Source organism: Eriocheir sinensis, chromosome 32 (assembly GCF_024679095.1).
Source record: "Eriocheir sinensis breed Jianghai 21 chromosome 32, ASM2467909v1, whole genome shotgun sequence".
NCBI classification, from domain to species: domain Eukaryota; kingdom Metazoa; phylum Arthropoda; class Malacostraca; order Decapoda; family Varunidae; genus Eriocheir; species Eriocheir sinensis.
In genome coordinates this window covers 4,263,966-4,280,863 of record NC_066540.1, presented here as the reverse complement: position 1 = coordinate 4,280,863, position 16,898 = coordinate 4,263,966, and the positions used below count along the sequence as shown (strand labels likewise).

At 43.4% G+C, this 16,898-nt stretch overlaps 1 protein-coding gene across 1 annotated transcript; it reads left to right on the top strand.

The window, feature by feature from the left end:
• Positions 1-12,635: 12,635 nt before the first annotated feature.
• On the top strand, positions 12,636-15,048 carry LOC127006067 (uncharacterized). Its single transcript, XM_050875551.1, has 2 exons — positions 12,636-13,644; positions 14,100-15,048. The coding sequence occupies exons 1-2, from the start codon at positions 12,957-12,959 to the stop codon at positions 14,591-14,593; spliced, it is 1,182 nt and encodes a 393-aa protein (XP_050731508.1). The 5' UTR covers positions 12,636-12,956; the 3' UTR covers positions 14,594-15,048.
• Positions 15,049-16,898: the final 1,850 nt, after the last annotated feature.

Below are 16,898 nucleotides of genomic sequence, written 5' to 3'. Positions count from 1 at the left end.
AAGGAGAAGATTGGATAGGAAACGAGATGTGACAGAGGAAAGGACACACACACACACACACACACACACACACACACACACACACACACACACACACACACACACACACATTTCATCTGCTAGTATTTTTTTATTTTTTTATTGATAATAGCAGAAGTGACGTTCCTTATTAATTACCGGACGAGCTGTTCCAGCAACGGAGTGTGCTCAGCCACCCCTCACGGCCGACAACACGTTCACACACACGACGATATTTTAGAGTACAGTTCAGTATGTCGTAAACCCAATACACTCTTCACCCTAGTACTAAACATTTGGAAATGATATGCATGGTTTACTATAGAAAGTAACGAGACAAAAAATTGGGAAAGTGGCATCTGCCAAGTGAGAGAAGCCCAGCACAGACATTTCTGCTGAGTCAGGCACATTCCGATGGTGTAGCAACAGCAGGGTTTCGGAAGCCGGAATAACACTGTTAATAAATGTCCCCCTTTACGAGGCACAGGAAGGAAGCCCAGAGGAACTATGAAAAAGACATTATCGTAAAAAGTAAAGATAAACCAAAACTATTTTACAGTTATATAAAAGGAAAAAGTAAAGTTAAGGAAAAGATACAAAGTATAACAGAACAGGGCAAAAATTTTGTCAAGGTTGAAGACATATGTGAAATATTAAATAACAACTTTCCAGCAGTTTTTACAGAAGAGACCCTTTGATGTAGCAAATGAGCAAAATATGGCACATAATATAGAATACATGCACTTTGGGAAAAAAATAAATAGTAGAAGAAATGAAGGATTTGAATAAGCAAAAGGCAAGTGGACCTGATGAAATATCCAACTGGATATTAAATGAGTGTGCTGATTAGTTATGTGAACCTATGGAAATAATATTTCAGAGCTCAATAGAACAAGGAAAATTGTCAGACATATGGAAAAAGGCTAACATAGTACCACTCTATAAAAAAAAGGCAATAGACAGTGTCCACTGAATTATAGACCAGTATCGCTGACGATTGTTGTCTGCAAGGTAATTGAAAAACTGTTAAAAAAGAAATGAGTTGATCACTTAGAGAAGTATAACATGCTGACAGATGGGCAATTTGGTTTTCGAAAAGGGGAAACATGTGTAACAAATTTTAAGTTACTATGACAGAGTGGCGGAAATAATGCAGGAAAGAGATGGTGGGTAGACAGTATACATTTAGATTTCAAAAAGGCATTTGACAGAGTTCCCCACGAAAGACTAATATGGAAGCTTGAATATAAAGGAGGAGTAGAGGAGAGGAGAATATATTAAACTGGATGAAAGACTTCTTTAAGGGTAGAGAAATGAGAACAATATTAAGAGGAAAATACTCATCCTGGAAAGAAGTAAAGAGCGGTGTACCGCAGGGCTCAGTATTTGCACCTACTATGTTCCTAGTGTATGTCAATGACATAAATGACAATATAGGAAATGAGAGCTATATGAACATTTTTGCCGACGACGCGAAAATTCAGAGAAGAATCAAAACGGAAAATTCATGTTTAGAGCCTCAAAAAGATCTGACAAAGCTATGTGAATGTAGCCAAAAGTGACAGATGGAGTCTAATGCAGAAAAATGTCATGTAATAAAGTTTGGTAAGAGTGGAATGAGACCAAACTGGGAATATAAATTAGGAAATGACAGATTACAAGAGTCTGAAAAAAAGAAAAAGATCGGGGAGTAGTTATAAATAACAGACTGTCACCAGAAGAGCATACACAAGATAAAGTAAGGAATATGTATAATTTACTAGCAAATATGAGAGTAGCGTTTACATATATTGATGAGGAGATGGTAAAAAAAATAATTATATCATTCATATGTCCTACGCTTGAGTATGCAGCAGTGGTATGGAACCCCCATTTGAAAAAACACATAGAGAAAATGGAGAAGGTACAAAGAGCAGCCACGAGGTGGGTACCAAGTCTAAGAGATCTCAGTTACGAAGAAAGACTTAAGAAACTACAACTGCCTACCCTCACAGAAAGAAGAGAAAGAGGGGACATGATCATGCTGTATAAATGTGTTGAAGGAATGGAAAAGATACTAGATGTAAATTAATACATCATACCTAGTCAATCATCCTTAAGAGGACACTGCAAAAAACTATGCAAGAAAAGGCTAAAGAAAGATGTTAAAAAGTAGTCTCGTTGATAGAGCGATAGATAAATAGAACGCGCTACCGGAAGAAGTTGTGTGTCAAAAATATTCATAGTTTTAAAGAAAAGTATGATGAATTGATGTCAAAAGACGGGACAAAACGAGCTTGACTCAATTCAGTGAAGATACAATGGACCGTATTGGCTATATAGGCAGCGCCACATGTGGCCACTCAACTCCAAGCTGAATTTTCCATAGAGTTCAAGTTATATACTAGAGTGCGTCTGAGGCTGTCTCAGGGATATACGCCGTCGCCCCAAGCTGATAATTGCACACACATCACTCCTACCCGATTTCAGTTTTTATCCATGTCAAATAGTAGAGTCAGGAAATCGGGTAGGAGTAAAGTGTGTGCAGTCGTTGGCTTGGAGCGGTGGCGGTACCAAGGCCTTGTATCCTGGAGGCAGCCTAAGACGCACTCTAGTACATAACTATAGCTCTATGGAGAGTACTGCTTTGACAGTTCACTGAGTAGCCACGTGTGGCGCTGCCTGTATTGCCAATACGGTCCATTAAGTAAGAACACCACCGATGTGCGACCGACGGCGGCATCATGGCCGTGTATCCCTGAGACAGCCTCAGACGCACTCTAGTATATAACTTGAACTCTATGGAAAATTCAGCTTGGAGTTGAGTGGCCACATGTGGCGCTACCTATATAGCCAATACGGTCCATTGCATCTTCAATGAATTGAGTCAAGCTCGTTTTGTCCCGTCTTTTGACATCATATCATCATACTTTTCTTTAAAACTATGAATATTTTTGACACACAACTTCTGGGGTGCAGGGCACGTATTCTTAAGCGTATTGCACTTCAGTTCCCATGTTTGAAAAGCCTCTCGTAGAGGATGCAGGGGCTTTCATGGACTGTTTTGTGACGCTAGTGATAGTTTTACAAGATTTATGGACCTTGAACGGGAAAATTACCCACGAAATTCCGGTTGATCTTCTCTGTGGCCTTGGGAAATAGTCGTAAAGGGAGCACGTGACGTTTAAAAAGACATACACAGAGATACAGACAAACAGATACAGAACAAGACTGGTGATAGTTTTACACGACTTCTGGACAATGAACGGGAAAATCACCAACGAAAACCTGGTTAATCTTCTCTGTTGCCTTGGGAAACAGTTGTAAAGGGAGCCCGATACGACAAAGGAGGAGGAGGGGGAGGAGGAGGAGTTAGAAAAGGGCTAACAAGGAGCATACACCAGTAGCCTCATCACTTCACTCACCTCTCGACTCCATTCTCATGCTTCCTAAATTTAGCTTTACATCATAACCCGGAGAGAGAGAGAGAGAGAGAGAGAGAGAGAGAGAGAGAGAGAGAGAGAGAGAGAGAGAGAGAGAGAGAGAGAGAGAGAGAGAGAGAGAGAGAGAGAGAGAGAGAGAGAGAGAGAGAGAGAGAGAGAGAGAGAGAGAGAGAGAGAGAGAGATTTGATTGGATTTGATACGGTTTATTGACAAATTACAGTCAAATGGATGAGGCAGATTTCTGCTTGCACCCCTAAATTACATTTCCCTAATGTGGTGTACTCTTAAGTGCATAGGAAATAGAACATACATATTGTTGGCATTAGGCAGTGCATAAACAGTTCATTATTCACACACACACACACACACACACACACACACACACACACACACACACACACACACACACGTACACTTACTATGATCTTACAAACAGTCAACTAGGACCAGCAACACACAAGAACACTGGCATACACAAACTCATTACATATGATTTCCTCTATGATAGTGGTACAGCCCCTACATAATACAAATGAGTCTGTACATTCTTAAACACACACACACACACACACACACACACACACACACACACACACACACACACACACACACACACACACACACACACTTACAATTTTAGACTCTGTGAGCTAAAGATTTGTATTTACAGAGAATTTCCCTAACCTCATTATTATTTATCATCCATACTATTTGTTCCTTGACATCGTGTATAAAGTTGTTTCTATATTTAGAGAGGGAGGGGCAATTCAGTACATAGTGGGTTAGTGTGTGAGAGTCGTCCTGTCCACATATGCCACATTTTTTAAATTCATCATTTACTGGGAGCCCAAGCTCCCAATAATACTTATAGCTAGGCCTTAGTCTCATCATAACGGTGTCATACACACTATCACCACCTCTGCCGTATGTGACGTCTGTGTGTTGACTCACGCGCATGTAGTGCTGGAGAGTTGGGCTGGAGTCATACATCTCCTCCCTTCTGAGCGATCCGACCTTATCCTGCCTTGACTTTATTATTGACCTTATTTGCCGTATTGATATGGGGCACACAATGTCAATATGCTCTTTATCGCAGGCCGATTTTGCTATTTTGTCAGCCGTGTCGTTGCATTTAATGCCCACATGGGATGGCAGTCAGTACAGCTTGACAGAATACCCTGCTGCCTTGACACTCTGTATTAAACGTTTACTCGCTGTTACAAGAATGTGATACTCGGGCTTATTGCTGTATAGGGACTCCAGAGCCGATCTGCTGTCAACAAACATATGCACGTCATATACCCTGGAACTCGGCGTGAGTGGACGAGATACCGTCTCTGAGCCGAGACCCATACTCCGACTCGCTGTAGCCCGAATCAGTCATGTAATCGCGCACCAGAGCACCACACCCCGCCCCGCCTGCCTCGCTCACAGACCCGTCGCAGAACACTTCTTTGCCAAGGTGGAATATCAACACAGGCACCACTTAACTCTGTGCACTGGGCCTGCAGCTGATACAAGTTCACTTACTTTACGATATTTCTTACATAATCTATATTAGATCGCTTTCCACTTATGATATATTTTCTTATTTCTTTACCATCCCTTGCTCGGACTAATTTTATTACAGTTTTTGTATTGATTTCTTGGACCCTGTCATCTACACTCTGCAAGTTTAATTCCATTCTCATCGTCTCGACCATGGTGTTTCTTTGGCATCCTAATATGATTCTCAAGCCTCCATTCTGAAATACCTCTAGTTTTCTTATTTTATCCTTACCCACAACAGACAACACTGGAGCAGCATAATCGATTACGGATCTAACTGTGCTCATGTATATCATGCGCAGTATGGGTATTCCAATTCCTCGCCCATACCGCGCCAGGCACTTGAGGGGCTGGAGGCGAGCCCTGCACATTGCCATGAGAGAGAGAGAGAGAGAGAGAGAGAGAGAGAGAAGGGACAAGGGAAAAGAGGAGGAAGAAAGAGAAATTCATTATTCTTTTCTTCCTTCTCCAAATTCATTTTCATCCCATTCCTTTCGTTATTTCAATCCTCCTCCTCCTCCTCCTCCTTCTCCTCCTTCTCCTCGCTTCTTAGCTGCCTTGCTGAACAGAGGTGTATCGCTCTTCGCTCCTTGATAATAATATTCTTGATCATGTATTAGTAACCCAAGATAACTTAGTTGACAATGATAGCGTTGGCGAACACTTCGGATCATGCGATCATAGACTGGTGCGTCTCGACGTAAGAGCTCAAACAAGGATTGCAGATAATAAGGTATTGGTTCCTAATTTTAAAAGAACGGATCTTGAAAGAATAAGACAGTCATTAATGAACTTTCAATTAGTATCCAACATCGACGTCGAAGAATCTTGGCAAGGCTTTAAAGCTCGATTACTAACTGAACAAAATAAATCAGTGCAATCTTGTGAAAAGCGCCGAAAAGTTAAAAATCCCCCGTGGTTTAATAATGAAATCAAACTTGTTCTCCAAAAGAGGAACTTGTTATATAGGCAAAAGAAAACCGATAACTCTACCGAAAATAGTACACGGTACAACGAAGCAAGACGATAAGTCAAAAGTTTAATCAAACAGGCGAAATGGAGGTACGAAGTAAACATTGCGGTAAATTGCAAGTCAGATCCTAAAAGTTCTTTTGGATATATAACCAACAAAAAAGAGATTCGAAATGGGACTGGCCCATTAACAGATAATTCGGGCAATATCGTGACAGACAGCCAACGCATAGGGAACACGTTAAATTCTTGTTTCGCCTCGGTTTTTAATAGTAATTCTACCGATATTGCTGCTGTTCCTAACACTATTGAAAATCCCAGTCATACCCTCCCTGACTTTGAAATCGGTACAGATGAGGTTCTCAAAGCGCTGCAGTGACTTAAAACTAACAAAAGTCCAGGACCTGATAAAATATATCCAAAATACTTCAAGAAATATCAAGAGAGATACTCAGACCTTTAACAATGCTGTTTAATACATAGGAAGAACAGACACCAGAAGACCTATCGGTCTATGGCGAGGGTGTCTGTTTACTACCGCTACTACTAGTAATCTACGTGTGGTAGGACAGGACAGAATAGATTAATGCTCCTTCCCACCCACCTCTCCCTCCGGCAACGTGCTGGCAGGGAATAGTTAGAAGAGAACACCATGTATCTTTAAGGAAGAAAGGGACACGGAAATTTTACAGTAAAGAGATAAATAAGAGGAAATTACTACCCTTAGCTTACACTACTGGTAACCTAAGCTGTGGGGGAAAAATACTTCATTACATAAGAACATAAGAACATAGAAACACAGGGAGACTGGAAGAGGCCGAGTGGCCTACACAGGGCAGCCCCAGAATCCCCCCTAATACTCACGATGGGTGAGGTGCAGTTTCAGGGGCACAGATGGAGGATTGATCCTCGTTTTACCGGCGGTACCATGCACGCACCAGTACCCTGTCACCTTACTGCACCTACACCTCACTCCACCTGTCATGCGAACATTAAGTGTTGCTTTACTCTATTGTTAACTTACGCTACTTGCAGTCTAGGTTGTGGGGGAGAATAATATGAATTTAGGTTGAGGTCTTGCTGCAATCTGGCTGAAAACATGCGAAGAAGGGTCAGTATAATCTTATATCCCTGAAGTACTTATCTTATCTAATATGTCTTTGCACCATGGTACCGTTCCTAGTGATTGGAAAATGGCTAACCTAACACCCATTTTCAAAAAAGGCGACCGAAAATTATCGGATAACTACAGGTCAATCAGCTTAACTTCAATTATTGGTAAATTATTTGAGACAATTATTCGAGATAAAGTAGTTAACTACCTAGAGTGTAATTCGCTAATCCTGGACTCGCAGCATGGTTTCTGTAACAACAAATCTTGTTTGTCGAATCTATTAACGATCTATAACGAGCTTTTTGCAGTCTATGATGTTTCTAAATCACTTGATATTATTTATTTGGGCTTCCAGAAGGCGTTTGATAAAGTCTCACACTACAAGTTGCTTCATAAAATCAAGGAAATAGGTATCGGGGGTAAGCTTCAGGAATGGATCAAGTACTGGCTAAACAATAGAAAGCAAAGAGCTGTAATAAATGGTGTGACCTCTGAGTGGATGCCAGTCACTAGTGGTGTCCCCCAAGGCTCTGTCCTGGGACCCGTTCTCTTCGTCATATACATCAACGACATTACCCTTGGTCTCAATAATTTCATTAGTAAATCTGCGGACGACACGAAAATCGGCAATGCGGTACCTACGGAATGTGACAGGCCGAGCCTACAAGAAGATTTGGGTAAAATATCAGATTGGTCAGTAAAACGGGAAATGCCTTTTAATACAAACAATTGCCAGATTCTGCAGGCTGGATCTTGAAATATAAAGAAGGACTATGAAATGTGCAGCGTTAAAGTTAAAGGCGTTCACTCGGTCAATGATCTTGGCGTCACAATCGCGTCTAACCTCAATTTTTCCCAGCAGTACAACGAGTCCGTTAAAAAAGCAAACAGGATGATCGGTTTGATTTAGAGATTTTTTTAATTCAAGAATAAAGATGTTATACTACCCTTGTATAATAGTTTCGTCAGACCTCCTTTGGAGTATGCCGTGCAGTTTTGGTCTACCCACCATGCGGAAGACATTGCTAAATTAGAAGGTGTTCAGCGTAGAGCAACCAAGATGATTCCTTCATTACGAAACAAACCCTACGAGGAAAGGCTGTCACATCTAAACCTGTTTTCTCTTGAAAAACACAGCCTCAGAGGAAAACTGATTGAGTGCTTTAAAATACTTAACGGTTTTACCAACGTGGATCCGACCAAGCTGTTTGTAATGGAGGATTCGACGCGAACGAGAAATAATGGCGCTAAACTCAAATGTAGAGAAGCTCATTCAGATTCAGAACGCTTCTTTGGGGAGGCGGTGGCTGAGTGATTAGAGTGACGGCCCCGCGTTCAGGAGCTCCAGGAGGGACGCGGGGTCGAATCCTGGCCGCCGCACCGCTGAGGTTTTTCAGTCACCGCCGAGTGGCCTAAGACTACCCACATGCTGTCCTGAAGACCACCTATCAACCAGGGCTCTAGATAACCTCCCCAAAGAGAGGCTCAAAGATGGGTTCCGGGGGGCAGCATGAGTTAACACAAGATGGCGCCACTATAAACACTCGCCTGCGCTAGAACGGGCTGGGTCGACCATCAGGCCCCACCGGGAAGAAGCTTTGGGCCGAGCATCAGGCCCCACCGGAAGAAGCCTACCGTTGCAATAGACCACAAATTTCCTCTTCATTAATGCTATCGTTCGAGATTGGAACTGATTACCACCATCAGTGATGCAGTGTAATCCGATTGTTTCGTTTAAGAATAATCTTGACCGCTATCTCCTCCATCTAAATGTTCATTAGGTCAGTTTCAACGCCATGGTAGCCGCATAACAACTGTCATTTAGGTTTAGGACAGACCACCTAGTTTGGGCTTTAGGGCCTGTGTGGTTTCGTTATATATGTAATTCTATGTAATTCTCTCTCTCTCTCTCTCTCTCTCTCTCTCTCTCTCTCTCTCTCTCTCTCTCTCTCTCTCTCTCTCTCTCTCTCTCTCTCTCTCTCTCTCTCTCTCTCTCTCTCTCTCTCTCTCTCTCTCTCTCTCTCTCTCTCTCTCTCTCTCTCTCTCTCTCTCTCTCTCATACGTATATTCATATTGATTTTTCTCTTTCGTTTCTTTTTTTGTTTGCTTTCTTTCTTTTAATTCCCTCATTTTCTTCCTTTCTCCCTTTCCTCTCCCTTCCCTCCTCTTCCTCCTCTCCTCCGTGCCTTCCGTCTCCTCCTCCCTTCCTCTCCTCTCTTTGCTGTCTCCCTACTTAACTTCTTGTTCTCCTTTTTTTCTTTCTTTGCCTATTCTTTTTTTCTTCTTTTTCCATCTCTTTTTTTCGTACTTTTCTTCTTCTTCTTTTTCTTTTTCTTCTTCTTCCCCTCCTTTTTTTCTTTCCTCTTCTTTTTCCTCTTTCTTTTTTCTTCTTCTCTTTCATCTTATTTTTCCTTTCTCTTTTTCTTTTCCTTTCCTCTTCTTTTTCTTTCTTCTTCTTCTTCTTCTTCTTCTTCTTCTTCTTCTTCTTCTTCTTCTTCTTCTTCTTCTTCTTCTTCTTCTTCTCTTTCCTCCTCTTATTTTCCTTTTTCTCTTTTCTCTTCTACATCTTCTTCTTCTTCTTCTTCTTCTTCTTCTTCTTCTTCTTCTTCTTCTTCTTCTTCTTCTTCTTCTTCTTCTTCTTCTTAATCTTTCTTCTTCTTTTTTTCCTTTCTCTTCTTTTTCCTCTTCTTTTTAATCTTTTTTTCTCTTCTTTCATCTTCTTTTTCCTTTCTCTTTTTCTTTTCCTTTCTTCTTGTTCCTCTTCTTCTTCTTCTTCTTCTTCTTCTTCTTCTTCTTCTTTTTCTTCTTCCCCTCCTTTTTTTATTTCCTCTTCTTTTTTCCTCTTTCTTTTTTCTTCTTCTCTTTCATCTTCTTTTTCCTTTGTCTTTTTCTTTTCCTTTCCTTTTCTTTTTCCTTCTTCTTCTTCTTCTTCTTCTTCTTCTTCTTCTTCTTCTTCTTCTTCTTCTTCTTCTCTTTCCTCCTCTTATTTTCATTTTTTCTCTTTTATCTTCTACATCTTCTTATTCTTCTTCTTTTCTTCTTCTTCTTCTTCTTCTTCTTCTTCTTCTTCTTCCTTTTCTTCTTAATCTTTCTTTTTTTTTTTTTCTTCTTTTTCCTCTTCTTTTTAATCTTTTTTTCTCTTCTTTCATCTTCTTTTTCCTTTCTCTTTTCTTTTCCATTTTTCTTGTTCCTCTTCTTCTTTTTCTTCTTCATCTTCTTTAATCTCTTCTTTTTTTTTGTACTTTTTTCTTCTTCTTCTTCTTCTTCTTCTTCTTCTTCTTCCTCTTCTTCTTCTTTTTCTTCTTCTTCTTCGCCCCCTTCTTTTTTTCTTTCCTGTTCTTGTTCCTCTTTTTTTTCTTCTTCGCTTTCATCTTCTTTTTCCTTTCTCTTTTTCTTTTCCTTTCCTTTTCTTTTTCTTTCTTCTTCTTCTTCTTCTTCTTCTTCTTCTTCTTCTTCTTTTTCTTCTTCTTTTTCTTTTTCTTTTCTCTCCTCTTCTTTTTTTTATTTTTTTTTTCTTCTCTACATCTTCTTCTTCTTTTTCTTTTTCTTTTTCTTCTTCTTCTTCTGCTTCTTCTTCTTCTTCTTCTTTTTTTCTTCTTTTTTCCTCTCTCTTCTTTTTCCTCTTTTTTTATTTTTTTCTCCTCTTTCATCTTCTTTTTCCTTTCTCTTTTTCTTTTCCTTTCTTCTTGTTCCTCTTCTTCTTCTTCTTCATCTTCTTCTTTAATCTCTTTCCTCTTCCTCTGCTCTTTCTCTTTTTCTCTAATTTTCTTCATCTTCTTCATTTTCCTCTTCTTCTGATTCTTCTTCTCGTAGTTAGCGTTGCGACACTGTTCTTGTTATCAGCAGAGGGAGTGCGCATCCTGTCACCAGCAAACGTTTTGTCTCCAGGGTCGGTTGGTATTCCCAGACGCTTCCTACTCTCACATCACCTTTTTTCAAAGGTCAAACAGGAGATCATTAGGGTTCTCATGAGTGCTTTTCTCACAATCACAGCATAGAGGAAGGGTCAAACAATCACCGGGGTCATTGAACAACCCATGGAAATGACCCAAACTCCTTCGAAAACGGTATCAAATATTTCTGTACTTGGCCACCGAATCCTTTGAGACTATGGCCCCGCAGGGAAGGCTGGCCGACCACCTTTTCGGAGTTCACGAATACACACTGAAGCAGATTAACCGAACGCCAAAAGAAGGGAAGACGTGCAAGTTATTATGAGGGGACGGAAGGGAGATTACGAATACCTGTTGATGCTGAATGGACGAAAACAAACCGACACCTGAGGCACGAAACACTGACAAAGAAAATATGGGACACCGAAACTAAAGAAAGGATAAAACAAACAAACAAAAAAAAGAAACAATTAACAAACTTAGTGAACGAAAATAAAAGGGATTAAGGTGCGCCATTACTAATATGAAGATGGAGAAGCTGGACTTGTATATCGAATGAGAGAGAGAGAGAGAGAGAGAGAGAGAGAGAGAGAGAGAGAGAGAGAGAGAGAGAGAGTGTTAGTTAAGTCTCCGGTGTTGACAGTCAAATTTGAGTAGGAGGTGGAGGAGGAGGAGGAGGAGGAGGGAGAGGAGGAGGAGGGATAATCATATCTTCATACACTCAGACTTCTATTATCTCTTATATTTCCTTTGTTTCTTCACCTCTCTCTCTCTCTCTCTCTCTCTCTCTCTCTCTCTCTCTCTATCTCTCTCTCTCTCTCTCTCTCTCTCTCTCTCTCTCTCTCTCTCTCTCTCTCTCTCTCTCTCTCTCTCTCTCTCTCTCTCTCTCTCTCTCTCTCTCTCTCTCTCTCTCTCTCTCTCTCTCTCTCTCTCTCTCTCTCTCTCTCTCTCTCTCTCTCTCTCTCTCTCTCTCTCTCTCTCTCTCTCTCTCTCTCTCTCTCTCTCTCTCTCTCTCTCTCTCTCTCTCTCTCTCTCTCTCTCTCTCTCTCTCTCTCTCTCTCTCTCTCTCTCTCTCTCTCTCTCTCTCTCTCTCTCTCTCTCTCTCTCTCTCGACGCTGCCAGGCTGCATGTGTTCATGCTTTCGTTCTTCACTTTCGTCTCCATTCTTTTTTTCTGTTTCCTAATTTTCGTCTACCTCTTGTTGTTTTTCTTTATTTTTTTCTTGTTATTATTACTGTTCTTCCTCCCTCGTTCTTCCTCCTTTTCCTTTGTATTCTTTTTTTTCTTATTTCTTCCCTTGCGGCTCCATTCCTTCTGATTACTTATATTCTTTTCGTTTGCTGCTAAAAAGACAAAAGCGCATTTTTAAACGTATCAGCAGCGCCTCTGTTTTTGCCTGTTTGAAAAGCCTTTATCAGAAGTTGCTGAGATTTTAATGGACTGTTTTGTGATCCCAGTGATAGTTTTACAGCTTCTGCACCTTGAACAGGGAAAATCACCCATGAACACCCGGTTGATCTTCTCTGTGACATTGAAAAATAGTCGTAATTGGAGCCTGGAAGGAGTAAACTGTGGGAAGGCAGGAGCCACGCACACAGCATCTTTTCCCAGAACTGGAAACCGTAGGAAATTACCCAAGAGGTGCGCTATATATTGTCACTATCAAGTCATCCTGTCCAGTGCCTTCTGTACCTTCGTCCTGCCGGGAGTGGTCGCTACTCGCTGAAAGCCTCTCTTAGTTTGCAAAGGAAGACCACGACTTGCTACGAAGATACGAGAACGAATACTTTAGCAGTCGTTAGAGCCTCAACACTCAAGACTCAACCGTCTCTTCACCAGCACACACACACACACACACACACACACACACACACACATATATATACACACACACGCGCGCGCGCGAGCCCCCCCCCCCCCCACACACACACACACACAAACACACACACGAACACACACACACACACGCACACACACTGTAAGTCACGATGAAGGCCTTGCTGTCCTTACTCTTGATGCTTCTTGGGTCTTCGTTGCCTGCGACCGGAATTTACCACAGCCCCGACCTGGACCAGCGCTGCCCCGCCAATACTACCATCTTGGGGGATGAGGAATGGGCGAACATTACCATAATGGAAGATCGGGCGTCCGCCTCCTGGGGACTAAACTTGTTCGTGCATCCTGATTCAGGCTTCAAGGGCGTCAGGCTCGTGTCGAAGGGCGATGACTGGCAGCACGACGTCTGGTTCACACTGGACAACACTTGCTTCCCTCGGGACGCGGAGTGGCAGGCGTTGTATGTAGGTGTATGGAAAAAGCGGAACGATGACAACAATGATTACGACCTGTGGCCTAAAGTACGGGCTGGTGATTGTGCTTTTAAGTGTCGCAAAACAGGCCGTTACCCTGGTGACGTGAAGCTTACTGTTGCGGGTCACGGGCCCTCAAGGTGGCGATTAGAGAGCCCGGCGCCATGCACTGTAGAAAGATACACAAACAAAACCTACTCTTTGATAAACTGCAAATCCAACCCTATCAACACCACTTCAGAAAGCACCATCGCCTTAACCCCCATCACCATCATAGTTGCGTCGGTGATGATTTGTGTCGCTGTTCTTGTTGTAGTTCTTGTGGTGGTCACGAGGCGTTTCCGAAAGCGAAGGGAATTATCACAAGGTAAATTTATCCCTCTCTCTCTCTCTCTCTCTCTCTCTCTCTCTCTCTCTCTCTCTCTCTCTCTCTCTCTCTCTCTCTCTCTCTCTCTCTCTCTCTCTCTCTCTCTCTCTCTCTCTCTCTCTCTCTCTCTCTCTCTCTCTCTCTCTCTCTCTCTCTCTCTCTCTCTCTCTCTCTCTCTCTCTCTCTCTCTCTCTCTCTCTCTCTCTCTCTCTCTCTCTCTCTCTCTCTCTCTCTCTCTCTCTCTCTCTCTCTCTCTCTCTCTCTCTCTCTCTCTCTCTCTCTCTCTCTCTCTCTCTCTCTCTCTCTCTCTCTCTCTCTATCTCTCTCTCTCTCTCTCTCTCTCTCTCTCTCTCTCTCTCTCTCTCTCTCTCTCTCTCTCTCTCTCTCTCTCCCTCCACCCCCACTTCTTGACGGTCGTCGTTGTCGTCGTCATAATGGTCACTCTCTACCCACAGTGCCCCGTGTGCCGCCTCGGCTCGGGCTGGCCGCCTCCTGGGGTGCCGGCGGCGAGGCTGCAGACGACGACAACTACGTGGATCCGCCCAGGGTCCCCACCGTGCTCCCGTGCGTGAGGCTGGAGCGCGGGGTGTGGCACGTTGTCGACGAGGCTTCGAACGACGACAAACGCACAGAGTCGCCCAGGGTCGGTGAGCTGCCGCGGCAGGAGCCCGACTATCTGTTCTTCGGCGATGAGGAGGGCGAGGAGCACATCTATGAAGATATCAACGCGCCCAGGCTCGCCGCGGTGCTTCCGCGCGGGGCGCCGCTGCAGGAGGAGACAAACTATCTGCATTTCGGCGGCGAGGAACCGATATATAACAACATAGACTTGCCTGCACCCCCCCCCGTGTACGAGAATGTAGACACAGATGAGGATACTTACCTCACCCCCAGGCGCGCCCCCACGGGCACACACACCCTCTGGGGTCACAGAGGAAGGAGGCCGTGAATGCATGGCCCCCTCCCGGCGCACCACCTGTTTCAGCTTCCTCTGGGTCGAAAATATATGTGGAGTAAATGCTCAAACCTGGTGGCCAGAAACAGTCCTCTGTACGAGAGTTGTTGTGTTCACAAAGGCAGGGCCCCACCCAGACAGGCGGTGCACGGTCACGCAGACACACACATCCTTTCAATAATCACCGAAACAGACATTTGGTATAAATATTGTATATAATCACGGAAACAGACAGTCGGCAGAAATACTGACAGTTTATATAAGTCAAGTGTGTGTGTGTGTGTGTGTGTGTGTGTGTGTGTGTATCCGGTGGTCCTCCTGCCTCGCCTGGTCCGCCCCGCCAGTGTTAGTGGGCGGCCTTTACAAGGATCCCCGTCACCTGCTTCCTGCTGCTGCTTGACGCTTTGTGCCGCCTACCTGTACAGGTATGAATAAACAAGTTTTGTTGACGTGTTTTGTGTCTCTTTGTACAATGTCCTTATCCACACACACACACACACACACACACACATACAAACACACACACACACACACACACACACACACACACACACACACACACACACACACACACACACACACACACACACACACACACACACACACACACACACACACACACACACACACCTGCCCACACTTCAAGACCACTACAATCACATCCTCCAAAAGTTTGCGGTGCAACTACTAAATCACCAGCGCAACCGCGACCTGCTACCAGACTCTGCGCCTCCCTCTCGCCATTTTTTTTTTTTTTTTTTACAGCAAAGGAGACAGCTCAAGGGCACAAAAAAGTAAACATTAATAAAAAAAAGCCCGCTACTCGCTGCTCCTAAAAAGAATCCAAAGAGGTGGCCGAAAGATAAGTCAGTTTCGGGAGGAGAGGTGTCCTGATACCCTCCTCTTGAAAGAGTTCAAGTCGTAGGCAGGAGGAAATACAGATGAAGGAAGATTGTTCCAGAGTTTACCAGCGTGAGGGATGAAAGAGTGAAGATGCTGGTTAACTCTTGCATAAGGGGTTTGGACAGTATAGGGATGAGCATGAGTAGAAAGTCGAGTGCAGCGGGGCCGCGGGAGGGGGGGAGGCATGCAGTTAGCAAGTTCAGAAGAGCAGTCAGCGTGGAAATATCGATAGAAGATAGAACGAGAGGCAACATTGCGGCGGAATTTAAGAGGTAGAAGACTATCAGTATGAGGAGGAGAGCTGATGAGACGAAGAGCCTTTGCCTCCACTCTGTCCAGAAGAGCTGTGTGAGTGGAGCCCCCACATGAGATGCATACTCCATACGAGGGCGGACAAGGCCCCTGTATATGGACAGCAACTGTGCATGGGAGAAGAACTGGCGGAGACGGTACAGAACGCCCAGCCTCGAGGAAGCTGATTTAGTAAGAGATGAGATATGAAGTTTCCAGTTGAGATTTTGAGTTAAGGATAGACCAAGGATGTTTAGTGTTGAGGAAGGTGATAGCTGGGTGTTGTCAAAGAATAGGGGATAGTGGTTTGGAAGATTGTGTCGAGTGGAGAGGTGGAGAAACTGTGTTTTGAGGCGTTGAAGGACACCAGGTTCTTCTTGCCCCAATCGGAAATAATAGTAAGGTCTGAGGCTAAGCGTTCTGCAGCCTCCAGCCTTGAGTCGTTAAGTTCCTGAAGGGTGGGTCTTCTATTAAAAGAAGTTGAATAATGCAGAGTGGAATCATCGGCGTAGGAATGGATAGGACAGTTCGTTTTGGAAAGAAGATCATCAATGAACAACAGAAAATAGTTGGAGATAGGACAGAACCCTGTGGGACAACACTGTTAATAGATTTAGGGAAGAACAGTGACCGTCTACCACGGCAGAAATAGAACGGTCAGAAAGGAAACTGGAGATAAAGGTACAGAGAGAAGGATAGAAACCGTAGGAGGGTAGTTTAGAAAGCAAAGATTTGTGCCAGACCCTATCAAAAGCTTTTGATATGTCCAGCGCAATAGCAAAAGTTTCACCGAAACGGCTAAGAGAGGATGACCAAGAGTCAGTTAAGAAGGCTAGGAGATCACCAGTAGAACGCCCCTTGCGGAACCCATACTGGCGATCAGATAGAAGGTCAGAAGTGGAAAGGTGCTTTTGAATCTTACGGTTAAGGATTGATTCAAAAGCTTTAGATAGACAAGAAAGTAAAGCAATAGGACGGTAGTTTGAGGGATTGGAGCGGTCACCCTTCTTAGGTACAGGCTGTGTGAAGGCATACTTCCAGCAAGAAGGAAAGGTAGATGTTGACAGGCAGAGGCGAAAGAGTTTGACCAGGCAGGGTGACATCA

Excerpts from the sequence above, each read along its gene's own strand:
- LOC127006067 (XM_050875551.1), top strand. The coding sequence starts at position 12,957 with ATGAAGGCCTTGCTGTCCTTACTCTTGATGCTTCTTGGGTCTTCGTTG. Across the intron at positions 13,645-14,099 it reads GCGAAGGGAATTATCACAAG|TGCCCCGTGTGCCGCCTCGG; the intron begins GTAAATTTATCC and ends CTCTACCCACAG.